Source organism: Trichoderma evansii (assembly GCF_050947405.1).
Source record: "Trichoderma evansii strain SZMC 28006 chromosome Unknown GGI43scaffold_19, whole genome shotgun sequence".
Taxonomy (NCBI): domain Eukaryota; kingdom Fungi; phylum Ascomycota; class Sordariomycetes; order Hypocreales; family Hypocreaceae; genus Trichoderma; species Trichoderma evansii.
Window position 1 is genome coordinate 564,622 of NW_028145187.1, and position 26,591 is coordinate 591,212.

Below are 26,591 nucleotides of genomic sequence, written 5' to 3' on the forward strand. Positions count from 1 at the left end.
ATTGAAAATAAATTAGACTCTCTTTATATTGTCCTACACCCTCATCATACTGCTATAGTACGATGCGTAATGGACAGTGATCATGTGGATATATGGTACGTTGCTTTGAGAAAGGATCAGATCGACGTCATTCTGGCTCTCATATCTTGCCATTGACGACAAATCCAGAAAATAGAAGTCTAATTAGCCTAAAAATACGCATCAGTTGAAGTAAGTTGTTAGTTCCTGTTCCAACTGAATCCCCACGACGGTTCACGGTAAGGTTACATCCCGACGGATCGGAAGAGAGAGATCTGAGGTGTCTAAATGAAATCCCGATCCTAGCTTATATGCAGCGCCTGTCAATATCAATCTCTGTATTTAATAGCTGTAATAATTAAAAACTTCTCTGCTATACGGTCAATAGGTATGATGTAGGTAGCTCGATAATCCGTCGCTACTCTAAATGCCTATAATATCTCGTTTTTATACTTCCATATTCCTAATTAATATACGTGAGGTCTTACCCCGCAGATCATCGCTTAAGAAAATGCAAGATTAATGGTATAAGTAATCAAAAATTTTCGGGTAAAAAAATAGGTAGCTGGGATGGCGAGCCGCCGGAAAGGAAGAGAACATCGGCAGAAGTGAATCTATTTGAGTGTATTATGCTATGGAAAATAGTACATCCACTGTTTGTTCGAGGTATCTCGGATATAATCGCACTAACCTATCTTTGAACCATGTGTCTGGCACGTTGATCATGAATCGGTGTAAGATGCACAGGTATAATACATCCTAGCTTTCTCTCAACGAAAGTAGGACTTACAGACAGGCTTAACCACTTCCCATCCCTTGTCAAAGGCCGCAATCAGCTCATCTGGAAGTGGGCCCTTTTGCAAGCTTGTCAAGTTCTCCTTCAGCTGCTGAACACTACTAGCTCCAACAATCACAGCGTCACCATATTGCTTCTGCATTGCGCTGTGGTGAAGAGACCATCTAAGGGCTGCCTCAACGGTGCTGATGCCTAGCTTGGCAGCAGCCGGCCTCACAATATCCAGGGCCTTGAAATAAGTCTCATTCCAGTATCTCTGTCGGTAATTAGCACCCTGCTGATGCGAGGGGTCAAACCGACTGCCTTGCTCATGTTCGTTATATTCCAGTTTATACTTGTCAGTGAGCATTCCTCCTGCCAAGGGGTTAAACTGGTAGAACGCGATGCCGTAATATCTTAGACAAGGGAATAGCTCTGGCTCTACGCCTCGATGGAGGGCGTTGTATACGCCTTGGTAGACATCTGGCTTCTTCCATCCATTGCGAATGCAAAGTTCGCTTATCTGAGCTGTTTCCCAGGCTGAGTAGTTGCTAATGCCCAGGCGTTTAAAGTAGCCTTCTTCGTACAACTTGTTGACTTCTCGGAGAGTATCCTCGTACGGTGTATTATGATCAGGCGCGTGCAAGTACCACATATCAACCTAAAGAACGTTTAGTTAAAAAATGGCACCCCTGACATACATGTGTGATATGTATGTCCTATTTCAACTTACGTTTTCAGTTCCAAGAGCCTTCATACTCTCCAAGAGGCCCTTTCGAATACCCTCAGGTGTGTGGTTATACTTGCCTCCCGCAGGTGATAGTTTGGTATCCATAACAATGCCTCTCTTTTGCCAATCTAGCTGTCTAAGGAACTCTTCAGAGCTGCCTCCGCCGTACACTCGAGCTGTGTCGACCTCTGAGTGGCCAAACTCTTGGAATACATCTAGAATTTCCGCACATTCCTCCAGGGTATGAATTCGAGCTTGATCAGCGCCTTGAAGACTACAGTTAACATACATAACGCTCTCATAGGCTGGATTCACAAACCTTTCTCTCCAAGGGTCATAGCCCCAAAGACTATTTTTAGTGCTGAGTCTGAATGTGAACCCATCTTTTGTTACTTTTCTTTAGTCTTAATTTTCCTCCAAGTGAAACGATATGATCTGTATGTATCTTTAAGCAGTGGAATTTATCACCAATAGAATAACCACCTCGTCGTTTTTATGAATATACCAATAGTTCTGGCTATGATATATGGCGGGGTAAATACGAACTGCCCAACCCCGCATTCAGATGATGCCATATATATTAGCAGGATGAAAACAGGGGATGGGGCAAAATTCGGGTCCTGGGCGGCAATAGAAAGCATTTGCGCCATTTATTGGTGGAAGATATTCCGTTTTATCAATACCTCACATAATGAGATGAAATAATTTTTACTACTATTAAGCTACTGAAGCATACCCGGACCCATAGAGATATTTACAGGCGGAAAGACGCTTCAGGAGGATGTACTAGCGGTGTTCAAATTATTCCGGAGAGTGCTGAAAAAAAGAACGTGCTAGCTCGGATAAATTTGAAGCCATTTCGTAAATGATATAAATACCAGGCTATTGAATAGTACTAATGAATACTATCTACTTATTGTATTAGCATATACACCAAGAAAACACAGCTGGCTGTTTGAATTGAGATTCCGGAACGGGCTATTCACCTAGCGCACTAAGAGTCCACTAACGAGGAGGTAATTTAAATGCAGCCATTCACTCAGCACCTGCTCTCCCAAGTACTTATTTAGAAATTTATGTGAAAAGTATATGGCAGACAAGAGACGCTGCATAGTGCGTGAGACTGACTGTTTTCTACTGCCAATTGAAGCGATGGATGTATCACAGCTGCTGCTGGACTGTTGCCTTTAAGTACAACATTGTAGACGCGTATATTCTGATGCTGTACGAGACTAGGAAGTGAATGTTACGAATTTGCATAATAAAGCTATCTTTTATATCGCAGATTACATATGTGCTGCGTTTGGAATCGTTACTCTGGCGCCCGTATTTATAAAATCCGGCTCAGCGGCAGGCCTAAACCGGTAATTATGGCTGTTCTGAGGTGAGGCCTCTATTAGCGTGCCATCGCTAGGACGTCAATGGTAGCACTAAAACAGGACGGCCTCTTCAGACTGCGTTTTAATTTGCAGGAATTTTCCATATGTCAACTGGTGGACTGCTTATTAATAGTCTTCTCGTTCAAATAGATACTCCTATCCGATGAGAATGTTAAACTTGTAGTGGCAACGTTTGCTGGTAAACTCCGATCCAGACAAATTCGGGATCCCCGCTAAATATCCACCTGACAATTTCTATTTGTCTGACAAGACAATTCTCAAGACAGTAATTAATGACTATTGTATGTCTGGTCGCGTTTAATATTTAAGGAATATTATAAATTGAATCTTCTACTATCTAAAATTACATTGTTGATGGTCGAAATTTAGGGCATTTGGACATCATGGGTCCCAATAACGAATTATTAATGTGATTGTTGAATGCTATCAGATTATTGCCGGCGAGCGGGCTTTATATAAAGAAGGTTTGCTCTGCGAATCAGAGTAATAAAGTCTCACATTCTATCAAAAGCTGCATCTAAAACTCTATCCAAGCCTCAATCTCATCAATATCTGCATAACCATCGACCACAGATCATTTATATCACGGCACACAATATGGCACTCGAAATTCCCAAAGCCGTATACCAGTGGAACGTCACTGAGGGAGCAGGGTTTGAAGCTTTAAAATACTCCGAGCAGCCTCTTCCTCAGTTAGGAGACAGCCAAGTACTAGTTAAATGTAAGCTTAATCAAAAGGATCCCGCGTATATGCACGTCATAGCTCTAACCAATTCGTACAGTAGAAGCGGCATCTCTCAACGTGAGTTAATCCATACTAGCATTGTGACTATTACCGCTAACCAAAGCATTTGTTTCCTAGTATCGCGATCTTATGATAGTACAAGGAAAATCTGCCCACATGGTTATCCCGAACGTCATTCCAGGATCTGATGGGGCTGGAACCGTTATCGCAGTTGGAAAGCATGTCCGTCGCTTCACACCAGGCGACAGAGTTGTCACGGCATTCTTCCAAGACTACGTTGGCGGACATTACCAGTCTTCTACGGCCGCCTCAATGCTTGGAGGCGCTATTGATGGCACGCTTCGCACTTATGGAGCCTTCAATGAGCAAGGGTTGGTGCGAATCCCATCAAATCTGAGCTTTCTGGAAGCCTCAACGCTGAGTTGTGCTGGATTGACGGCCTGGAGTGCTCTCTTCGGGCTGTCTGATTACAAATTGAATGCTGGCCAGTGGGTACTGACTCAAGGCACTGGAGGAGTGAGCGTATTTGCACTGCAGTTTGCTAAAGCTGTCGGCGCAAGAGTCATTGCAACCACGGGTTCCGGCGACAAGGTAAAATTTTTGAAGGATCTCGGAGCTGATCACGTTATAAACTATAAAGAAGACTCCGAATGGGGAGCTACAGCCAAAACGCTGACGGGAGGCGTTGGTGTTGACCAAGTTGTTGAAGTCTCTGGTCCGTTGTCCATGGCGCAGAGTTTGAAGGCTATCAAGGTGGATGGTGTCATCAATATTGTTGGCTACCTGGGAGGTGTTGAAGGCAACCAGCCTGGCTTCTCGGATAGTTTCAAGCACAGGTGTATAGTGCGGCCTATTGCTGTAGGATCAAGAGTCTTGCTGGAGGATTTGTGTCGCGCTGTCGAGGCCAACCTGGAGAAGCTCCGACCAGTTATTGACCCCAAGACGTTTCGCTTGGATCAACTCAAGGAGGCATGTGAATATCAGTGGTCGGGGCAGCACAAGGGAAAGGTTTGCATTGAGATTTCTTAACGATATCGATATGTGAGGTGAAAATGATATTAGAAGGCACTGGAAGTTGTGGCTACGGTGTTAGGGGTAAAAATATCTTCATGTTATTACGCCCTATGTAAATACTTATATAGCAATTTACCAAACGAAGCATTTTTTGTACACACTCTAGACGCCCTTGGTATAGATATTAGGCACTCCGTAAAACTATGGATACATGTACGTTATCACACCCTCGCGACGATAAAAAGATCATGATAAATTGGGCATGATTCGCTAGCTGATATGCGATAAATTAGCTGTGGTATACATGTATGAAGTGGCGTCATTAGTCCACTAAGGTCCATCAACCCCGCCCCCTCTCTGTGACCCCTCCTTACTTTCGCTCCCAGGTGCCAGTGATGTTGCCAGCCTTCAGGACAGGCTTCAAGTTTGTGAAGTTGGGCACGTCGGCAAGAACATCTGTTGCTGCTGCGTGCTTAAGCGCAATTTCGGCCTCGCCTTCGTTTTCCCAGTTCAAGACAGCGACCACATGGTATGGGGCATCAGGGCCGAACTGGAGGATCTGCCAGTTCTTAAGGCCGAGAGGCGACCACTTCTCGTTGGCGATGGGCATGTGTGTGTCGATGTAGTACTTCATGTCGAAGAACTCGCCCTCCTTGGGCTGGGGGTAGAAAACTGTTACGTTGGAAGGCATTGTGTCTTTGCTGTGTAGGGGGTATTTAGCTTGGGTCTCGTAGTATGCTATTGTTGGGTCAATTCGTACTTTGTGATTGAGCTGCTGGTCAAAAATCTGAAACTGCGAGTTGACTGATGGCGTTGAGGTTGGGCTGTCTGTTGGGTGAATATTTATATGCCAAGAGCTTTCCGAGGATGCGGCTTGTACCGAGCCGGGTGGGGCATCGGAATTATGATTTAATATGTCGGGCGAGCTTACGAGAGCTGGTGAGCTAAGACATACTGTATTCAGCTTGCTGCTCAGACTCACAACCCTTTGCCCGAGTGCTGTCGAGATTCCATGCTCGGGGTTAAAAGAGGAGAAGAAGACCTGGGAAAATATGGATTTGTGAGGATCGCCGCAAGAATCGATATTTGCAACAATGATAGAAAAGATATTCTCGGCAGCATCTACCCTGGATTTTCCGCATTCGATAATTATGATGTATAAGGCTCCATTGCCTTGAAGAGGAAATTTAGCATTCGGGATTGACAGTCGCTTTGCGAAGAGAGATGACAGAGATTGATTATAAATGATAATTCCTTGAGGATCATTCTTTGAGAGAGTTATTAATCCTTGTGTTCCCACCGGTACAACTTGTTTGTGCAAACGAATACGTATTGGATACATGCCGAAATTTGGCAGTTTATAATTTTAGGTATTATCAGCATATTATGCTCTTAATACCTGCCAAGCGTGCAAACTTAGCAAACTTAGCAAACTTAGCAAATGCAGCCAAATCAGCTCTCTCTGTACATGATACAAATGAAAGGTGACTGCAGGGGAGGGGACATTAATAATTAGACGCTCAGATGGATAGCAGCAGGTGATTTTTAATCTTTGGTACGAATGCGTGTGTCTACCTTTGCTCCACATACTATGTACAAAGGCGAGCCAAATTACTAGCTATACTGTCTGTGAAGCGATAGATCTCTCTGCATGGCAAAAAAGATTCTTCATGCATAAAAAGTCAGAAAAGGGTCGCACGCTACTGCGGGGAGCTGCTCGCAACCGCTATTAGCGCTGGCTTCTCGACCAAAAAAGCAAAAAATGTGCCATTACGAGGAGTCGAACCTCGGTCTTCAGTGGTTTGTAGTAATACCACAAACTGATGTCTTAACCGTTGGACCATAATAGCTAGCACTTGATGATGCTACGGTCGGCAGATAATTGTATTATGAGGGTACAGAGATATCATTGAGATGTAAAGTAACAATTTGTGATCCGAGAAAGTAGAATTCTCAAGCTTCTCATTTTATTTTATAATATTTGCCAATTAACTCTTTGCTGTCATGCCCAGCTGCGAATCGTGAGATGCGCTGGCGCAAAGAACCTGCCAGCAACTCACCTGGTGGGTATGCGGCTATGGGACAAACACTATGATACAGTCAGTACACATCATATCAACTTATTTGCGCGTATACTACATGAATCCTTTTTTCTTCTTGATCCAAGTCGCTTCTAACACAATCTTTTCATCGTGCAAAATATGAGATGAGGTGACAAGCTTGGCACAGGATGCCCTCGGATGATCGATGATGTGTTCAAATCATACATCCAGACCTCATTCTACCGTCATTAGAGATAATGATATGGGGTAAAGATAGTGTCCGCATCTCACTACGGTTACCGTTGGCATAGCGTTAATTGCTCACGCAGTCATTACACTCTCCAGTGCAATTATTCGTGCGGCTGTCTTCGCCAGATTTACGGACCTACCTCCATTCCTGGGTGCTATGGCTGCCAAATTCCTGATTTTCGCTGCATATCGGCGCGGAAATAATAAAGAAGATAGTCACCTGCTATTTTAGAATGGAACTTTCGCAAATGGTACAATTGTTTTCCTCAATTTTTAATACGAGCTTTCCTCTAGGGGTCGACTCCGACTGCCAAGAACCAATTATGGCGGCTAACAAAAATAAGATTAGCCAACAAATTAAGCTTATATGTCTACTCTCCGTTCCACCCAGCTTGATCTATTGCTCTTGGCCCGAATGTCACCTCACTTATCAAGGAAAACGCTACAGCAGCGAGGGCATTAGGTTTGCGCGTGGACTCTCATTGCTGGATCAGGAAGCTCCATAAGCTCCCAAGTAAGTCGCCATACTGCAATACAAGGGAAATGATTTGCTGTAGCTTTTTGATATGGCAAGTGGCAACAAATCTATGCCTAGAAAATAGACCTAATTCTTAATCTGAGCCTTCCTGCGCGTATTCCCTGAGCCGCTTCTGGCGAGAAAAGCATAAAACGGGCAATTGACCCGCTCATACTGGACGCTTTGATTAGGAATATCTGTTGGACTTATCGACCTGAGCAAAGTGTTGAAAAATGAATACCAAAATTGCCATATCTCTACTTGTGGCGGCGTACCCGCTTGCTCTCTCTGCACCTCTGGCTAGTAGTGAATCAGAGCTCCGCCTCATCAAGACCTCCGAAGCTGATGTCGGCCAATGGGTAACTGAACAAGACAAATTCGACAGATTCACCTCAAAAAATATAGGATTCATAGACATTACTGACATCAAGGTGAGTATTTTGGAATAAGTTCCACTATCAATGGAATACTACGGCCAGTTCTTTTTGTTAAATCAGAATGCAGGACGATGAAGTATTATCTATTCTATCTAAGCCATCTTCAGAAGCCTCCATATCTACTCGGGCGGTTACTTATCCAACTAGAGTTGAGAACGTAGATGAGGCAAAGTTGCTCATCGCAAACGTGTCCATCAGTGGCCCACAAAGCTGGTTAACCACGTTTACGCAGTGCGTGTTACACCACTTCTGGGCTATGTAGTTGCATGATGATAATAATTGTCGACTAGATTTACCACACGACATTACCGTTCGACTACCGGCACTCAAGCTTCAGCCTGGCTTTTTGATCAGGTTTCCAGCATTGCATCTGTGAGACCGGAAATTACTGTGCAGAGATTCACTCACACATGGAACCAGCCCTCTATTATTGCTCGTCTGCCTGGTCAGAGTTCCAATCTAAGTAAGTCCGCTGCCTTTGTACAATCTGTTACGGTTATGCCGCTGACCGACTTCAAGTCATTGTGGGAGCCCATATGGACTCTACCGCTGGCTCTACTACGGCCCGAAGTCCTGGTGCAGATGATAACGGCTCAGGATCTGTTACTATCTTGGAAGCCCTACGTGTCATTGCCTATTCGGATTTCACCCCTAAAAACACCATCGAGTTTCACTGGTACAGTGGTGAGGAAGGAGGTCTCCTTGGCTCTCAGGCGATCTTTTCAAATTATAAATCCACCGGGAAGAATGTGCTTGCTATGCTCAATCAAGACATGACTGGATATTCGCCAAGCAACCAACTGGCAGTATATACTGATTACGTTGACGCGTCTTTAACTCAGTACGTTAGAGTTATTGCTACTCAATACACCGGCGCCGCTCCTCTTACCACTCGATGTGGTTATGGCTGCTCCGATCATGCCAGCGCTCGATCCAACGGCTTCCGTCAGCCACCTCCATGGCCTTCAAAAGTCAATGATTTTACTAACTATGTTTAATAGCATCTGCCTTCGTCAATGAAGATACGTTCGAAAAGTCTAACCCCAACATTCACTCTGCTGCAGATGTAAGTTATACCGTGGAATTTTATCTAGCTCTGGCTCACATACAGATAGTCACTTGAGAATATTCAGTGGCCAGCCATTCTTCGACATGCCAAATTTACAGTCGGTTTCATCGTGGAGGCGTCTTACATTTAAATTGTTTTACGGCTAGTCTCATAACTTATATGCGCAGGCCACTTCCCCCAGTATCTAGTTTATATGCGATTATCCTAGAAATCAATGCACAACTATATCTGCTCACCAGTTTTATTCGCCTATCTCGACTGAAAGCAATAATACAGGATTTAGTCCGCAAATATCGCCTATCAAGATTACCTCGCTTCTCGAGTCCCAAGTGCATATAGTAATTAATATATTTGTTTAAAAATAATACCAGGGTTTTATTTACATTGGTATAGACATCATATTTTCGTATTTAATTGCTACTAATTTATAGCGAGTTTCATTGACCTGCTAGCTCTAAGCGCGCATTATAAAAATTGAGTGCCGTATCCTGTGCCTGGCCCTCTCTGCACATCGACGGCTTGTGGGTTTCCATAAGAATAGCCACTTGCAAATGTTCCCTCATATGTGGGATATGGGATTTCTTTCCATATTTTTTGAATATTTTTCGCTGCTGCCAAAAATTTCTTTCGAATATTAGGATATTCGGCGTTTACCAACTTTTTATCCTTCTTGACAAATTTACCGTCAATCAGGACATGCAAAATGTCTCCAATGTTAGCATGCAAAATAATTGCTGCAACAGGATCCTCCCACCCCAGCATTGAAGGCGAATTTTCTGCATCCCAGACTACCAAATCAGCTTTGGCACCGACTTTGATAACACCAAGATCTGGGCGCCGAAGAGCCAGTCCTCCAGACCGTGTGGCTAGCAAAAATGCCTGGTTGACGCTCATGGGGTTATATGTCGGCACATTCCAGTTGTCCAAGACTTGATTATAGAAGTAATGCCTTGCGGATTGAAGCCACATACGGGCTTGCGTCAAGATATCTGAGGAATAGGTGAAATGTGTATCGATTCCCAGTGCTGCCTGGTCCTGCGCATAGTACGAGTGAGGATGGCCATGACCGTACTGCATCTCTGACTCGGCCGTGATAGAGATATACTGGTTGGTGGAACGAAGGAGCTGTAAATCATCTGCAGTGATGAAACTCGAGTGCGAAAAGACGACTGGGATAGACCCGCTCAAGAGGTCAAATCGGCCAACTTGGGACGCAAGGTTGCTGAACCCCCACGGTCCAGAAAGAGAGTGCGTTGTCACAACCGAGACATTAAACTCCTTGGAAAGATCTGCGACAGTCTGGGCTTCTTTGACATCTGGATTTGATCCCCAATAGTCATATGCGACGCCAAGTTCGGCAGGAGAATCTCCCAGTAGTGCCTTTTTATTTTCGGCCATCTCCCGAAATAGTGGGAACTGGTCCTCTGCGGTGTAGTTCAGCGACGTGATATTGTGAAAAGTAAAAGCCCAGAAAACTCTGGCTCCGCTATCGACGGATGCATTGAGTCCGGCGTAAGATGTATCCGCCGACCAAGTGTGTGAGGCGTGATCGAGAATGGTTGTCACTCCGCCATTCATGGCTTCATATATGCCAGTAAGCTGGCTAATGTATACATCGTCCGCTGTGAACTTATCTGCTGAAAAGTACTCTCCGTATCGATTGAAGTATTCGGTAAGCGATGTATTTGATGCAATTGTTTTAAAAACAGTTTGCCACCCATGGCGATGAGTATCAATGAATCCAGGAGTTAGGATCTGATTCGATATGTCTACGATCGTTGTTCCGAATGGCAAATTGGATGGTAGGGAATCCGTATTCACATCGGCAATACGATCGTTTGTGATTAATACAGAACCATTCTTGATTATGCGTAAATAGTTCGCATTGTCGTCCCATGCAATGATTGTGCCTCCCGAGAGCAACGTCGAAGCAGCGTCAACAATATTTGGGAGCCCAAGAGCTCCCAAAAGCAATTGGTAGCGACGCATGAGGAATAAAAAAGGCCGCGACTTTGACAAACAAATGATAAATATTGAAGTCTGCGTGTCACAGTATTTCTACAGAGAGTTGGCCTGATTATTTATACAGCGCGTCACGTCTCGCGTCACCAGGAAGTTTCTCGCGAGGCTCATGGAACCCATTCTGTGGAACCGTTTAATAAGAGGCACAAGGCATACCTTAGCCTGCTTTCTATCAATTGGTCCCGTCTTCACGAACCCATCATTGTGAGGCATATGGATACATGTACTGGAACTCGAAGCACTGCCAACCCGCGCTGCCCGCAATTGCCACTTATACCCCAAATGCATACGAATGTAACCTCGCACATGGGTTGCGTGGAACCGTTCGTTCATTCGGCAAAATGCGGACCAATGGCTCGGCAGACATTTGGTTGTTGGCTCGCCATTTCATAATTCTTGGTCATGCTTGCTGCCCACATATGTGGACCTGTTGGGGCCTCGGTTGCGAGTATACGCAAATGAATATTGATAAATATCTGCAGGTGCACCAAGTGAAATAGCGACCGGGCTGAATATCATCACATTGTTCATCACCAACACTCTTGGTTACCAATCCCTGCAGATGTCCTGATGCAGTCAAGCCAGACCGCGTAAGATATCCCATGTGCCTCAATGCTCGTTCTTCATTCTTGCAGCCTTGTGCACTTGAAAAAGGACTCCAGAGAGGGGAAAGCTAATTTTGCCAATTTAAATCTGACACGGGAATATTGTGTGGAAATAGGGTTAAATATTGGCATCGCGCCACTACCCAGTGCTATGAACAAGAGGCCAGCTAGGTGTTGAGGCAGCCTTGTATCAGTAATCGTCATGCGTGCAATACTATACAATAAGTTGGCATATTAGCCGTCTACTCATAGTTACATGAACAGTACCTAATGAATTGCCCGAGCTGTCACTAAAGCGGTATAAGTATAAGCCACAGCCGCCTTAACGAGAAAATAAGCAGCTACCTAATCTGCCTATAATGTGTAAGCTTAATAAATAGGGCGCTGACTCTTATCAACTAAGTACGTAGCTGCTGACTTCCTAAGCTAAGCTGTGCTGAGAACATATCAACTCAATACCTAGGTGAATAATTTATAGCGTTTTCATTTCGCGCACTTTCGAGAACAATGTCCTTATAGCTCTCTAATTGATGCGAACCACGACGCAACGCCGCTTTCAAGCTCACAATTACAGCAAAAGCACATATTCGCTACAGTTTACATAACTACTAAAATGAATACAAACACCTGCTACCAATCATCTAACTCTTCTGCAGTAAACATTACGGCCACAAAAAAAAAAAATATATGAAGTCTCACTAACTCAATATGTTCACTAGAGCCCACAAGACGCATCAATCCTGAGAGGCGATAAGCCAAAGACTCTAGGCGAGCTAGAACTACAACTCAAAAGTGTGAGACAAGCTTGCAAGTCGAAATTTAGCGCCATGTACGCGGGATGCAGATTCTTCACTTGGGCGGATAGCCTGATCCCGGCACGGGCGCAATAAGAAATCTCTTACCGTAATAAAAATAAAACAAGGCAATGGCAAGTTAAGTTATCGACATATCACGGTATTGAAATTTCACAGTATTTTCAAAGTTGAACGCCATGATAATCCTGTATTATGCTTTGTTCCAGCCTTATCGGCTTTCGCGCTACGACTCTTAATCTCTCTCAACACACCATAGTTAAAAAGCGATTTAGATGTCATGAAAGGGTATATAGTTCCTCTAGGTCGCAAAAGTGTGCGACAGCGCTGTATGAATTTTGACGCATGCTAAACGTCAGACCAAATGACTTTATATCTGCAATTGAATTCTTTCTCTCCAGTCCATTAACCACTCAATTTAGCAGGCGCACAGTAACATTGCCTTGATAATTCAAACACTGAAATAAGTTAAAGTTGAAATAACTTAAAGTTGAAAAAATTCTTTATGCATACGCCTTTCAACCGGCAAGTCCGCGAGCAGCATGAGCGACTATGATGTAGACTTAACTAGTTGAACTATATGTGGAGATATAGTTATGACATTGTTCTTTATAATGAACCGGCATATGCGAATAATCTACAGCCTATCAAAGACTCACGTCATCCATTAAGCCTTGGCTTCTTCACTGTCAGCTACTTGTCAACATAGCATAAGTGTGGGGGGCGTTTCATTATTGGTGGAATGCGAACAATTTTCTTACAGAGAGTGCAGAACGCTGCCTTATTGGGCGCTGGACAGGGCTTAGCGGTAGAGCTGACTGTAAAATTACAAACGTGGATCCACCTGTCAACTATACGCCCAGCGAATAGACCCCGGTAATACGAGCATCTTCATTAGTAACGCCACTTAGATGGACTCGATGGGACTCGATGGATTTGCTTACTGCGGCAAAAGAACCTGATGGTATAGAAGAATAAGGAACTTTTTTACTACCTAGGTAGAAAATGGTAGATAATGGCTTGACAAATTTCTCCGTAATGATGAAGGTATCTTTAGACAAGAATTTCGAGGACTGTATTTTTTGTTTGAACCGTAGAAATCAAGTTCAACGACAAGGGTGTTGTAGTATAAATATCAGGAAAGATTCAAGGAGAAAATATCTTTTCTTCACTCACCTTCAATCTTAACTATCAGATTCAGGCTTTGAACTGCTTATAAGTCTAGCTCAGGAATCGCTGTCTCAGCAACATCAATGAAGCTCTCCTCTATCTTCACCGTAGCAATCGCATCGATGTCTGCAACCGTCATGGGAAGCAGTAAGTAATACTTCGAACCTCAATCTCGGTTTGATACTAATGCCTCTTGTCCTATAATTATAGCATATCCTTATGAGAGGCTTGACAAAGACAAGGCTGTATGTTAAAATCCTTCTCGATGGCGATATTTCCTACTAATATAGTCAAAGGTTCTTCTTGTCGTTGATTTGCAGGTCGGCCTTTACAATGCTGTTCGAGATTTTGATCCGGTTACATATAAGGAGAGCATTATTGGACATTCCGCTATTGGGAAACTGTTTGACCTACCAGTTATCCTGACGACTTCTGCAGAACAAGGTAAGATAGTCTCCTTTCCTGCCAAAATTCAGATCTAAGTAGATATCTACAGGACCCAATGGGCCTTTGCCAAAAGAAATTACGGACATGTACCCAAATGCAACTTATATCAAGCGTCAGGGCGAAGTTGATGCCTGGGACAATGAGGATTTCCGCAATGCCGTTAAAGCAACAAACAGGACTCAGATCATCATGGCTGGTATTGTTACAGATGTTTGTACAGCTCATCTGGCCTTGTCTCTTCGTTCTGAAGGATACTCTGTGTGGGCCAATGCCGAAGCGTCGGGTAGCTCTTCTACATTTGTCCGCGACGTCTCCAACGATAGGATGAGACATGCGGGTGTGCAAGTCGTCAGTCTTTTCTCTATTATTTGCGATCTCATGAGGGACTGGCGTAATGTTCCCGGTGCCGCGAAAGTATTTCCTTATCTTGACAAGTACTTCCCTGTTTACGGCATGGTTGCTAGGGCTCATGCCGCCGCCACCACTAACGGAGTTGTCCAGCCTGGAGAGGGAGGTCTTATCTAGGCTGAATGTTGAATTTGTGGGGATAGATTGATAGATTTCACGGAATCAAGCGGGTTTAACGAAAATATGAGTGCGTTTTGTTTTTGAGTGGATGTAGCTGCTTACCTTGGTATGGTTTTTTCCTTCGTGGTTTTCCCATACCTTCGTGCGAATGCAAAGGTTATCTTCTTTAGAATGTTTGCTATTTTAGTAATTCATTATATCAGTGTCAATACTTTATAGGTATCTGCTTCCTATATAGGCTATTCACTAGGCATATTAAGCTTCTTGTAAATCTTTTTTTTTTTTTTTTGTTTGGAACTTGTTGAAGTTATGCCTCTATGCTCTGTAACCACAGTCCGCTTTTGACTAACCATCTCCATAGACCCATAACTAATTGTCTAAATGATTATGTCATTGAATTTGCGATGGACTTTGATACGTATCTTTGCGAGTGATAAGAAGCACTTGCTGACATTGCCGAAAATAACTACAGCTGCGACAGTGGTATACGAGGTGCCAAGATCAATTATTATCACGCTAGTAAGCTTAATTGATACTATGTACAGTTCACCCATCATTATACTCTTAAGATATCCTTGGCAAAGTGCTAATCTGTGTAGCTTGACCAGTTAACGTGAAATTGAACGTTAGTGGTCCGTTGACATCCAGAGTGAGGGTGTATGAACCTGGGTAAATCCATCTATCACCGTTGGTATCTGCACGCGCTAGTGATCCGAGGTTAACTCTCAGGGTTAATTGCTGGGTTGCTCCGACACCGACGCTCTTGGCACGCCCATATGCAGCCAGTTGCTTATTAGGGTGTGGTGCCGGGCCTGCGTTTGTGGATGAGAGGAACAGTAGGCCGACATAGTCGGATGCAAGATTTGCCTTGCCGCCAGTGTTATGAACGTTCACAACAAGCGTAGCAAATACCGATGTATCTATGACCGCTCCTGCGTTATTGACAATAGATGCAACATCTGTGCCATTAATGGTTGTAGACTGGAAGGACACAGAGAAATTGGTATAATGCAAGCCGTAACCGAATGGAAGAATTGGTGTGCCAGTGTACCAGGCATATGTGCGTCCAGGAATGCCATTGCTCGGGCGAAGATTCATGTCTTGGATGTTGTTGTTATTGATGTAACTGGCGGGGTACTGGGTAATAGGAAGTCTTCCAGCAGGCGGGTTCGCGCCGGTGAGAACATCAAAGACGGCGTTACCGCCATCTTGACCGGGATATCCGGCCCACAGGATCGAGTTAACGTTGGAGTTGCTTAACAGAGAGCTGTCATCAATCTGGCCACCTCCAAACTGAACGATCACCAGAGGCTTGCCCAGGTTTGCCAACTGAGAGATCAGATCGAGCTGGTTTCCAGGCCAAGTGATTGAGCCGCGGTCAAAACCTTCGTTCTCTACAGTAATATCGATTCCGCCAAGGTATACAATCACATCAGAAGAGCTTGCGGCAGAGAGAGCAGCACTAAATCCGCTAGTGTCTTGAGAGTTAATGGCAGCTCCCTGAGCGTACTTCACATTACCCCATTTTTGTTGGAAGACAGTCAAAGGGTTTACCAGGAATGGTGCCGTCCCGGCGTAGTTGCCCTGCATCTGAGTTGTGACATTGGCCCATGGGCCAATGACAGCGACGTTGGAGAGGGTACGAGAAAGCGGAAGAGTCCCGTCGTTCTTCAACAATGTCATTCCTTCAGTAGCGGCATCGTGAGCAAGTGCCTGACTTTGAGTGGTATTGACATTTGCCCAGCTCAGTGACCTGTATTCGGCTGGCTGATCAAAATATCCGACCTTGATGAGCGCCGAATACAAACGGACTAATGACTGGTTCAGGGCAGCTTCTGACGTCAAAGCGGCCTCTACTGAGGCGTTCAAGACGTTATAGGAGCTACCACAGTCGAGGTCGGTACCAGCATTCAGACTCAAGGCAGCAGCTTCAGTCAGGTTGCTGGCATAGTGGTGGGGGTCAAAGACGTTTTGAACAGCATCACAGTCAGAGACGACGTAGTTGAAGTCTTCGGTAAACCCCATTCCATCTCGTAGGACATCCTGTAGAAGATATTCGCTTGCACAAGCCGGAATGCCATCGACAGCGTTATATGCGCACATGACAGAGCCGACCTTTGCGTCACGAACGCAAGTCTGAAACATTGGCAGATAGTAGTCAGCCATATCTTGCTGAGTGGGGTTAAGATTGTTGCCGTTTCGCCCATTTTCAATGTCGTAGGCAGCATAATGCTTGCAGGTTGCGATTATCCTGAAGAAATCTGGATTGATTCCTCCTTGAAGACCGCTAATCAGTGCCAAGACATAGCCTTGGATACGGAAGGCATCTTCTCCTGGAGTCTCCATGCCTCGACCCCATCGTGGATCTCGGAATGGGTTGATATTTGGCGTCCAAAAGTCAAGTCCGGCAAATCCGAAATTCGCAAAGGCACGTGCTTCCGTGCTGATGGCTGTGGCAACATTCTGGACCAGAGCATCATCGAAGGCAGCAGAGAGGAGAATAGGCATGGGAAAACTGGTTGCAGCACTAAAGTTGGCACCAAGAGGCGACTGAAACTGGACACCGGTACTGCCAGCAACTCCGTGGAGTGCTTCATTCTGCCATTGGTATGCCGGCAAGCCGAGTCTTGCACTGCCGGAGGCAGAGCTACCAACGTTGGCAACCTTCTCATCAAGGGTCATAGGCTTCACAATGGCGGCAGCTCTGTCAGCCATGCTTAGGGTGGTATCACAGATATCATTGCTGCACAGTGGATCACGAGTACAGTCGGGGAATGAAGGCGTCAAGGGGGGATTTGCCGAGGGGTTGGTGATGGAGTAGATGTTAATCCTGCCAAGTTGTGTTAGACTAAAAATTTCCCAACACATCAAGATTGCTCAAAGGTTTTAAAATCATGGAATTACATACATATTCCCATCACCGCATATCTTGCTAGGGTCCGCGGGGCATGGTGAGCTGCATTGGCTCTCATCAGCCTGTATGGCCGTGCTCTCAATACGATGCCCACAGAAGCATTGGCTTTTAACAGTAGAAAAGTCAGTCTCAAAATGCTCAAAGTTTCATATTTAATAGCATGAGTTTCGGATCTTCAAATCTACTTACATGGTAAACTCGACTCCAGCAAATTGGTAGCCAGCCGCACCACACACGTTGGCGCAGTATTGCGGTGAGTTGAGGTTTCCAACCGTTAAGAACGGGCCTGCGAGATCGCGAGGCTCATTGGGATCATGGTAGCACCCTACGTATGTTGTTTGCGCTTCATACACAGGCAAACAAGTTCGAGATTGGGCGACATGAAAGAGAGCCATGGAAAACATCCATGGTAACAACTGTAGACGCGCCATGGCTAACTTTGAAAGCGATACACCAGGCACCCTGGAGCATCAGAATATCGATCTGCGCACTCGGTTTATAACGATGGATTTCTTCCGCATCTGCGCATAAACAAATTCCCACCCATTATATACACCTCCCGTTTGCATATGCTCCTCCGCTTACTGTCGCCCGCAGCTTTCTGACTACATTAAAAAATGGCTTCATAACCAAACCCGCTTTCTTAATCGAGCAAGGCTTATAACCCGACGGGTGTGACCATCTCCGGTTTCCGAACGCGTATTATCTTTTTCGATATGCCGATCCTCTCCATCTGCGGAAAACTCACTCACGTCTCCATGACATCTTCTAATCGTACTTCTACGAAAATAGTGTTGAACGAGTAAATCATTGAATCCATCTACCGTCTTCCCCAGATTTTCCCGTCTGCTAAAGGTTAGATTCCGGCGGCTCGTTCATTGACAGCCGCCGACAAGGCTTTTCCCCGCAGCCTCAGCTGTCACCCCTCCATATTGGTTGGTGAGGTCTCACGACGGCTGTGCTTTAGTGAAGGGCGAAGGTTGCAGCTAGAATTACGGCCTATGGTTAGGCTTCAAATGTTATTTCCCGGTTAGATCTTGTCGCTTTTTAGCCTAAAGCCGCAACGCCAGCGCAACGTGATATTAGTGGCAGAGGATTTGAAAATGTCCCGGCCCCGGGTACCCAATAATTCCACCATGCATTGCCAATCCGGCAATCCGCCTTGAAGCTAAGCCGTTTTCTTGGTTCTCAACCTCCATCTGAGATCTTGCTCTTAGTTGTCGTTACGCAACATGGCAAACCTGTAGGTGTCTAATGCGATGTGATGGTGGGAACCGTGCGTCTCTTTGTGATGAGTTTACAGGGAACGACCGAGATTACTGCCGAACCGAGTGAGCCCCCGACACTTTTGTGGTAGGTGGCTATCATGTTTACTCTCCTCCCCTGAGTAATCCCATTAATCCGCCATTCACAGAATCTTTCTCTAGCTGTCAGTTGAAAGCTCGAAAGTAAAGGGGCGAGCGTGGAGCTTCTTGATCGGGCCTAGTCTGTTCCTAGCTGTAAGACACAGCTAGGATATGCCCTATTTCTGACAACTACGACAGCATCAAACCCGGGCGCCACCGATTTTAGCATCGGATGATTGTGGGCTTACCTTCGTACTTGCTCCATGCATTTAATGTGGTTTGGTTTCTGAAACACGTAAACTTTCCCGTTTTCCGACTTTCGGGAAAGTAAGCGGATAGTCGGAACATGATGAAATAGCCTATAGCGTGAAGAATATGAGAGCCCATCTGGATAGATAAAAGTGTAGAGAAGCGCTAAGAACTATTCTATTTCTCGAGATCTTTATTGCTTTGACTGGCACTCCAGCTTGTTATTCGCTGACTATAAACCTCTGCCTTTTTATATAGGGTTATCAAATCGCACTAGCAAGCCAGGATGAAGAGTGTTTTCAAAGGCAGCCTGCTGACTGCGGCAGCATTGCCGGCTCTGGCATCTGCAGCTTGTATCTCCTCGGGGGACCAAAACACAATCAACAACGCCTTCCAATCTGGAGGAGAGAATGCCGTTGTTCAACTCTGCCCCAATGCCTTGATTCAGATCACTGATCAAATCACCTTCACCGCCGATGGTCAGGAACTCTCCACACAGGGCTACCCTACCGACAGCTCGAGAGCCACCATCGAGGTCGCTGTAGGCAGTTCTGCTAGCACTCTGGTTTATGCTAGAGATCTCAACAACATCCGCCTCAAGAACATCCAGCTGGAAGGTAACCGACAGAATGCTGGCTATCTCTCAGGCGGCGATGCGAACATTATTATTGGTGGTGTCACTTCTGGCGGCCAGGTTGTCTCGAATGTAGCATCGAGGAACACCCGCAGCTGGAGCTGTCTTCATGTTATTGGCTCAGGACAGGATAACAACCCTTGCAGAAACGTTACCCTTATCAACAATGATATTGGTCCCTGCGGTCAGTCTGGTACTGCTCCTGATGGCAGCGGCTTATGGGCCGATGGTATCTCCCTGGACTGCACTGCCTCTTTAGTACAGGGAAACACCGTAAGTGGCGATGCCAATAGAACCCCCCAGCGATTTTGAACATTTTAAGAGAATGCTAGTAGCTAACATACCAACGCTAGATTACGGGTAGCACAGATGGTGGTATTGTCATCTTCGGTTCTCCTGGCAGCACCGTTACCGGTAACACTATCATATCATCTGCGGATTATCTAGGATTTGGTGCCATCAATCTTGTCGATCCTGAATACGATGGTAGCTACGCCGGTGTTACAGTTACCAACAACAATATCCAAGGTAATAAACTGTTCAACATCGGCATTGGCATTGGTTCCTACGTCTGGTCTTTCAACGACGACTCAGTGCTGTCAGGTCCAGTCACTATCACTGGCAATACCATCAGTGGACATGTTAGCTTCCCCATTGCCATCAACGGATGGACCAATGGTATTACAGTATGTGATCTATGTGCAATAGTTACTCATGGCTATCACTGACATATCTTCAGGTCACAGGAAATACTGTATCGGGCGTAACATCTCCCAAGTCCAGCTTTGCTGATGCCTCTCAATGTGACCAAGCGATTCAAAGCGTGTTCAATTCTAACGCAAATCTCATCTACTACCCTGCTGGAATCTCTGGATCTCAGAACCTCCAGTCTGGCTTTGTTGCCACTCCTGGTAACGCAACCAACTTCTTGTGCTCGACTTTGCCGCTACCAAACTCGGTCACGTTCAGCCCCGGACAGTTGACTGTTATTTCTGACTCCGGGCCATTTGCTACTCTTCATAATGTTATTGCCCAGTATCAAGGTGATAATAACTTGGTGGTTCTCCAAGAAGGTTCCCCTGTTTGGGCATCAGGCCACACTCTGCCCAACGGTGGAAACTGCGGTAGCCCTTCCGGATGCCGACTGATTTTTGGTTCCGACGGTAACTTTGGATCTTATCTCAACGGCGTCCAGCAGTGGAGCACCAACACTTCGGGCTCTGGAAAGTCTTTGGTTGTCCTAAACCAGGCCCCTTGGATCCAGGTCAAGGACGGCTCTGGTAACGTTATTTGGGATACTACGGATAACCAATAATTGTGGAAAGGCAATGCAGTCCTGTACATAGTATAAATACAAATACGTAATAAGAATTTGGTAACTCGTATTAATTGCTTGAAAACTTCCAGTCATTGTTTTGGTATCCAAAATAGATGATACAGTGTCCCGTAGAAAAATGTTCCCCAAAATTAATGCCTGGAGCTGTCTAGCTAAGTGCACCAGTGGGTGATATAGGTTAAAGATGGAATGTCTCTTTTCTTATATTTCTGATATCTCTTGTACCATTCGATGATCACATATATTGAAAAGTCCCAATTATCTAGCCAAGAAGTAAGGAAACAGGGCTTCATATATATGTGAAATCTACGTCATCCATGTAGTTAGACTAGATTAATGCTTTCTAGCGTTACTTGCCCAACAATAACAAGGAAGAAGCATAAATCTCTATTTGTACCCTATACAACTGAGTGATCACTCGCTAAATTTTATAGGATAGATGACGATTTCGTTTTGACTCTTGCAGCGCCTCTACCTGGATACTTCATACTGGAAACTAATTGTTTGCAAGCGACAGATTATTCTTATAGGTAGTTATAATCAGTACAAATTGTTTGCAGCCATCTGGGATAATCAGCGCAGAGCTCAAAGCCACTAGGGCGGCAACCTCATGCTGAATCAATGTCTCAAGTAAGCGTACTCACGCTCCAACTTCGGCATCAAAAGCCGAACTGCCGAGAATACGTATTACCTTATCATGAAGAGAGTGCGGTGTCTCACCTCCATAAAGTATTTTGAAAAATAATTAGAAAAGAGAGCTACTAGAAATTTGAAATAATCGTTGTATACGAACTTTTAGTAATCCTAATGAACATTTTTTGGAACATATGCTCTCACATATGTGTATACTCACAAGTGTATTATATATCAGCTTTGATATGACTGGAATAAGTACATATGTACATCGTACATTCATTTAATATCTAAGAAGACGCCATAGTAGAGGTTATATAGACAAATTATATGTTAAAGTATTGTTATTATGTCTCTGTAATCAAGAGTGGCCAGGTGTAGTTATATTCGCAGTAATCGTACTATTTTACATCAGTAGATCCCACATTCAATGTTACATGGACTAACCAAGCTGATAGGAGGTATAAAGTACGAATATAAAGATATTTATGGCCACCTGCTCTGTGGGAGATGGGCTAGGGCTGTTGAATCTTACAACGAACGACAACTGCAATCAAGGGCTTGAGCACAACCCAAATTTACCCAAAATTCGTCGGCAGCCAATTTGCAATTTGATATAATACATGCTTTTATGTTTTATAATAAAAGAATAGAACTCCAAATAATATTGGAGGGACCGCAGCTGCACTCCGATTTCAAACGCCTTGTTACGAATGAGCACACAGTACTCATTACAAGAAGTCATGCGTGCATAATAGCTAAACATGAAGCAAGACAGAGTCGACAAAAATCAAGAATATGTAACCAATGGAATATGATTGGCGTCTCGTTTAATAGGCTGCATCTGAAAAAAAAAAAAAAAAAATGATTTAGCCAGTATTTAAAATTGAGTTCTTACCTTAAACTAAGATATGTGTTAAGAATAGGATGTAGAGTCATGGATGGCTATGTGTAATCATCGTTTTCCCATAAATCAGCTAGTTAACAATGTAGGTATAAGATGTCGCTCTGATATGAAATAGTGTGCTTGCTCTGTATCTGTCTTACCGAGGGAAGTTATTGTAAGTAACGAGGGATAATGGAGAAGCTCAAAGGTTTAGAAGAATAAATAAAACTGAGCAGAATTTTACCTCCTGGAATGCTCGGACATGAGACCAGTGATTTGCACGAAGTCGGTCAGCAAGAGTAGTTAAAATGGTAGAAGCGGTCAATCGTGTCTATGAAAGAAGACTATTCTAATGCATACGTATGCATGCACCTCGCTAACGAGGAAAATGGGCCTAGAAACGGACCTGGGGTTCTCAATCAGGCTAAATCATCTCCATTGCGTGGAGCTTGTTGCTATAAGTAGCAGGCGATGACAAGGGATGGCCGCACAGGAACAGCATGGCGATCTGGTTAGGGTTGTGGTAACTGATTGATGGACTTCAAACTTGGATGCCGCGAGACCGTTTTTCTCCATCTAGCCGGCGAATTAATAGTGGATCGATATGAGCTCGCTACCCCAAAACTGGAAGCCATTCCTGCTTGCACGACTGTGCACTGCTACTATGAGGCATATCGACGTCTGATTGCATTGTCTGATTTGTTTGTTTATTACGAGATAACCGCCGGGATAGAATGCACTCCATTTCGAGTTAAAAATAGAATAAAAGCTAAATTGACAAGGGTACATCAGTCAGTGTCACCCAAGCATTTGAAGTGGTCGGCCGTTCACCTCGTTGCGTCTGTTGAGTGGAGATAACTTGGAAATAATCTTAAAATTGTCTCGCGGAATCTTAAAAAGAGGAAAAACCTTTATCGTGGTCCTTGCCTATTCAAGAGAGGGAGAGAGGATACAACTGATACTACTCCACGTACTCCGTATACTAGGCTCAATAAACCTATGGTTGTGGACCTCGAAAATGATGGTTACCAGCCTCGGGCCACTTCTATATTGAAGACATGCGTGTATGTGTAGGCCTAGGTGAGACAACTATTTGCTCTGTAAAGTTTCGACCGAGATGCCAAGAACATCGAAATACCGACATAATTCCGCATTTAAAGCTGAAAAGCTGAGATTGGCTGAAGTGTCTCGCAGCGCCTGACACCATCGGAAAATATGTTCACGATAATACATTATGTGACACAGATTGCATACAGGCACATACGTCCACCCAATTACTGCACGACACTGAGTGACAAAGCAAGCCCATGGGGCTTAGCGTCTCGGAGGCAAAAAGTGGCTGCCAATCCCCCCTAACCCCCGCACATCATCACAGGGACGGCCCGCTCACAGACCAATAGAGTAGCTCTGGAGGTTACATTCAATTCTTTTTGATCACAGCAAGCACGCCTCATGTGCTATGCCCGGCGGCTCGGCGAAGAAGTTACAGAGCATTTAGTGTCTTACATTTCTGGAGTTTTCTTGTTGAGTATAAAGGATACAGGGCCCATTGGACGGATAATCGGAACGAGTTCGTAATGCCATTTCCCAGGATTTAACATGGCGCTCCACAAGCTTCTATGTGAACAAACGTCACGATGCGACTTTGTGGGCTTTGACTCAAGCAAAATCACGGATATCTCGGCTTCAAACAGGCTAATCCTGCCTTTCGATCTTCCCATTTCGAGGCACCATGCTCCAGCAACTAAATTGGTGTTCCAAGAATAGAAAAGAGTCTCGAGCATTCATCATATGGAGAATTTGGATTGCGCCAATAGAGACGGCTTTTACGGAGTAGAGATACATTGATATTGTTATGGCCTCTGGTTAAATCCTTTGTGCTCGAGATTCTAGCCAGGAGAGATTGTTGTTTGCTGTGGTTGCCTGTCTGAGAAAAATTGAGTCTGTGGCTTACAAAGTACAGATACCGCCCAGGTGGTGGCGAGCCTCCCTTGTTACAGTTGCAGGGAGTGCGTCGTGCAAGAATCCTCTAGCGGTGTCTAGAAGTGGGCTGCTGGCTGCAACGAGCAAATTGATTCTATGCTTTGCGACGGAATCTAGACTACGCTATAGTCGCCTCATTACTGGGGAGTATCTCGTCTCCATCGGCAACGCTCGGCGATCGGGGAGAGTGACAACCATGCGAGTATCTCTCATGGAGGGAAATAAGAGGCAAGGAATTTGATCTCGGACCTAGAATTGGAAATATATCCTAGGCGGCGTTTGGTATAAAGGTGCCAGGCGCTGCCCGTGGAATTCATTCGTCACTCACTTTTGCATCACCAGTATCTGGCAGACATTACAGAGACACAAGGCTAGCTGAGAGCAAGAAGAGAATTATAAAATCTTCATCAAGATGCACGCAAGGCTTTCTTCTGCCATTGCTGGCCTTGTGCCCGCAATGCTGGCTATAGCAGCCCCGGCTCCTCAGTATGACAACCCCCGTCTCCAACAATTTTAAAGTCGGCGACTAACGGATAGCACTGCAGAATCCAATCTCTTGGAGAGAACACTGGACCTGTTGCTGGTGTCACTCCTCCTGTTCCTACTGTTACCGCTCCTGTTGGCAGTCTCTATGGCAGCACCAATCTCCAAGGCGGCGATGCTGCCAATATTCCCGATACCAGCGAGGGAAGCGCGGAGGTGAAGAATTTCAAGGAGGTTAATGGTCAGGATGCGGATTCCAGCCTCGGTGTCTATCTTGACTTTGAAGGCGTTGATGAGCCACAACCCATCCGTGGTGCCTTCGGTGGCACCGCCGCCGGTCCTCGGACCTTTGAATACGAAAAGTTGAACCCTGATCTGTTTGCAGCTCCCGGTACAGATTCTGGAGCCGTTCCTAATGCTGTTTGGCCTCTTGGTCTGTCTCATAACCGCCCTGGAGCTTCTGGTAGGGCGGGTTGGGCCCGCCAGCAAAACACCGCAGTGCTCCCTAACGCCAAGGATATGGCTGGTGTCGATATGAAGCTTGAGCCTCACGCTTACCGTGAGCTTCACTGGCACACTGCTGGTGAATGGTCCCTGATTCTGAAGGGCTGTGTCCGTGTCGCGGCCGTCAACGACGAGTCTCAGACCTTCACTGACGATCTTTGCGAGGGTGATGTCTGGTTCTTTCCTGCCGGTGTTCCTCACTCTATCCAGGCATTCGAGAACGGTGCAGAGTTCTTACTTGTCTTCGATCAGGGCGATTTTGATGAGAATGGAACTTTCCTTATCTCCGAGATGTTTGCTCGTACCCCTCGCTCTGTCTTGTCCAAGAACTTCCGCGCTCCTGTCGATGCTTTCAAGAACCTACCGGCTAACCAGCTTTACATTTTCAATGGCACCCCTCAACCCAAGGATATCAGCAAGCAGAACACAACTGCTCCTGGTGGATTCCTCAGCGGCCCCAATGGCTACACTTTCCACTGGTCTCAGCAGAAGGCTTACGAGGTCCCGGGAGGCTCAGTCAAGATCCTGGACCCTACTACTTTCCCCATCGCCTCTCACTTTTCTGCTGCTCTTGTTACTATCCAGCCCGGAGCTATGCGAGAGATTCACTGGCACCCCACTTCTGATGAGTGGGATTACTTTATCCAGGGCTCTGGCCGTGCTACCCTTTACGCCGCCCCCAGTTCCGCCAACACTTTCGATTTCACAGCTGGCGATGTTGGTTACATTCCGGTTGCGAACGCGCACTATGTCGAGAATACTGGCACTGAAGATTTGATTTTCTTAGAAGTGCTCCAAGCCACCAAATTTTCTGATATTTCCGTTGCCCAGTGGCTTGCTCTGACTCCTGAGCAGACCATCATTGACCACTTGAACATTTCCAGCGACGTCATTGAGGCCCTACCCAAGGAAAAGACTCTCCTTAAGACTGGAAACACCAACCTCACCGAAATTGTTAAGACCGGCAAGGCTTACTAAGCTAATATGAGTGGTAGAGAGACTGAGCATACTGAGTTGAGGAGTGGGCGCAAGAAGATAAGCCA

General features: G+C 45.2%; 9 protein-coding genes and 1 non-coding gene across 10 annotated transcripts; 5 read left to right on the forward strand and 5 right to left on the reverse strand.

Annotated features, from left to right (window-relative positions):
• Positions 1-260: 260 nt before the first annotated feature.
• Positions 261-2,215, reverse strand: GGI43DRAFT_134150 (NADP-dependent oxidoreductase domain-containing protein). Its single transcript, XM_083199217.1, has 3 exons — positions 1,843-2,215; positions 1,527-1,789; positions 261-1,454 (listed from the first exon to the last, which is right to left on the reverse strand). Exons 1-3 carry the CDS (start codon positions 1,904-1,906, stop codon positions 789-791), a joined length of 993 nt encoding a protein of 330 aa, XP_083057925.1. The 5' UTR covers positions 1,907-2,215; the 3' UTR covers positions 261-788.
• Positions 2,216-3,520: 1,305 nt separating this feature from the next.
• On the forward strand, positions 3,521-4,697 carry GGI43DRAFT_386437 (zinc-dependent alcohol dehydrogenase family protein; the record flags this gene model as incomplete). The annotated part of the gene is made up of 3 exons (XM_083203796.1): positions 3,521-3,644; positions 3,706-3,725; positions 3,786-4,697. The coding sequence occupies 3 exons, from the start codon at positions 3,521-3,523 to the stop codon at positions 4,695-4,697; spliced, it is 1,056 nt and encodes a 351-aa protein (XP_083057926.1).
• A 231-nt stretch (positions 4,698-4,928) lies between these two features.
• Positions 4,929-5,524, reverse strand: GGI43DRAFT_412360 (uncharacterized protein). Its single transcript, XM_083206832.1, has one exon. It carries the CDS (start codon positions 5,371-5,373, stop codon positions 5,053-5,055), a length of 321 nt encoding a protein of 106 aa, XP_083057927.1. The 5' UTR covers positions 5,374-5,524; the 3' UTR covers positions 4,929-5,052.
• Positions 5,525-6,447: 923 nt separating this feature from the next.
• Positions 6,448-6,532, reverse strand: GGI43DRAFT_t172. The gene has a single exon. It is a non-coding gene; the product is annotated as a tRNA-His (tRNA).
• An 885-nt stretch (positions 6,533-7,417) lies between these two features.
• On the forward strand, positions 7,418-9,367 carry GGI43DRAFT_134310 (uncharacterized protein). The gene is made up of 6 exons (XM_083199218.1): positions 7,418-7,921; positions 7,995-8,158; positions 8,218-8,390; positions 8,447-8,872; positions 8,929-8,993; positions 9,043-9,367. The coding sequence occupies exons 1-6, from the start codon at positions 7,724-7,726 to the stop codon at positions 9,124-9,126; spliced, it is 1,110 nt and encodes a 369-aa protein (XP_083057928.1). The 5' UTR covers positions 7,418-7,723; the 3' UTR covers positions 9,127-9,367.
• Position 9,368: 1 nt separating this feature from the next.
• On the reverse strand, positions 9,369-11,226 carry GGI43DRAFT_134316 (amidohydrolase). The gene has a single exon (XM_083199219.1). The coding sequence runs from the start codon at positions 10,983-10,985 to the stop codon at positions 9,462-9,464; it is 1,524 nt and encodes a 507-aa protein (XP_083057929.1). The 5' UTR covers positions 10,986-11,226; the 3' UTR covers positions 9,369-9,461.
• A 2,411-nt stretch (positions 11,227-13,637) lies between these two features.
• Positions 13,638-14,675, forward strand: GGI43DRAFT_429332 (Isochorismatase-like protein). Its single transcript, XM_083209097.1, has 4 exons — positions 13,638-13,752; positions 13,816-13,850; positions 13,902-14,049; positions 14,102-14,675. Exons 1-4 carry the CDS (start codon positions 13,689-13,691, stop codon positions 14,575-14,577), a joined length of 723 nt encoding a protein of 240 aa, XP_083057930.1. The 5' UTR covers positions 13,638-13,688; the 3' UTR covers positions 14,578-14,675.
• Positions 14,676-15,094: 419 nt separating this feature from the next.
• GGI43DRAFT_412381 (glycoside hydrolase superfamily) lies at positions 15,095-18,667 on the reverse strand. Its single transcript, XM_083206833.1, has 3 exons — positions 17,684-18,667; positions 17,489-17,599; positions 15,095-17,410 (listed from the first exon to the last, which is right to left on the reverse strand). Exons 1-3 carry the CDS (start codon positions 17,923-17,925, stop codon positions 15,145-15,147), a joined length of 2,619 nt encoding a protein of 872 aa, XP_083057931.1. The 5' UTR covers positions 17,926-18,667; the 3' UTR covers positions 15,095-15,144.
• GGI43DRAFT_412382 (uncharacterized protein) lies at positions 18,667-21,065 on the forward strand. The gene is made up of 4 exons (XM_083206834.1): positions 18,667-18,847; positions 18,909-19,996; positions 20,077-20,409; positions 20,463-21,065. Exons 2-4 carry the CDS (start codon positions 19,376-19,378, stop codon positions 21,036-21,038), a joined length of 1,530 nt encoding a protein of 509 aa, XP_083057932.1. The 5' UTR covers positions 18,667-18,847; positions 18,909-19,375; the 3' UTR covers positions 21,039-21,065.
• Positions 21,066-25,018: 3,953 nt separating this feature from the next.
• On the forward strand, positions 25,019-26,526 carry GGI43DRAFT_424704 (RmlC-like cupin domain-containing protein; the record flags this gene model as incomplete). Its single annotated transcript, XM_083208413.1, has 2 exons — positions 25,019-25,047; positions 25,107-26,526. The coding sequence occupies 2 exons, from the start codon at positions 25,019-25,021 to the stop codon at positions 26,524-26,526; spliced, it is 1,449 nt and encodes a 482-aa protein (XP_083057933.1).
• Positions 26,527-26,591: the final 65 nt, after the last annotated feature.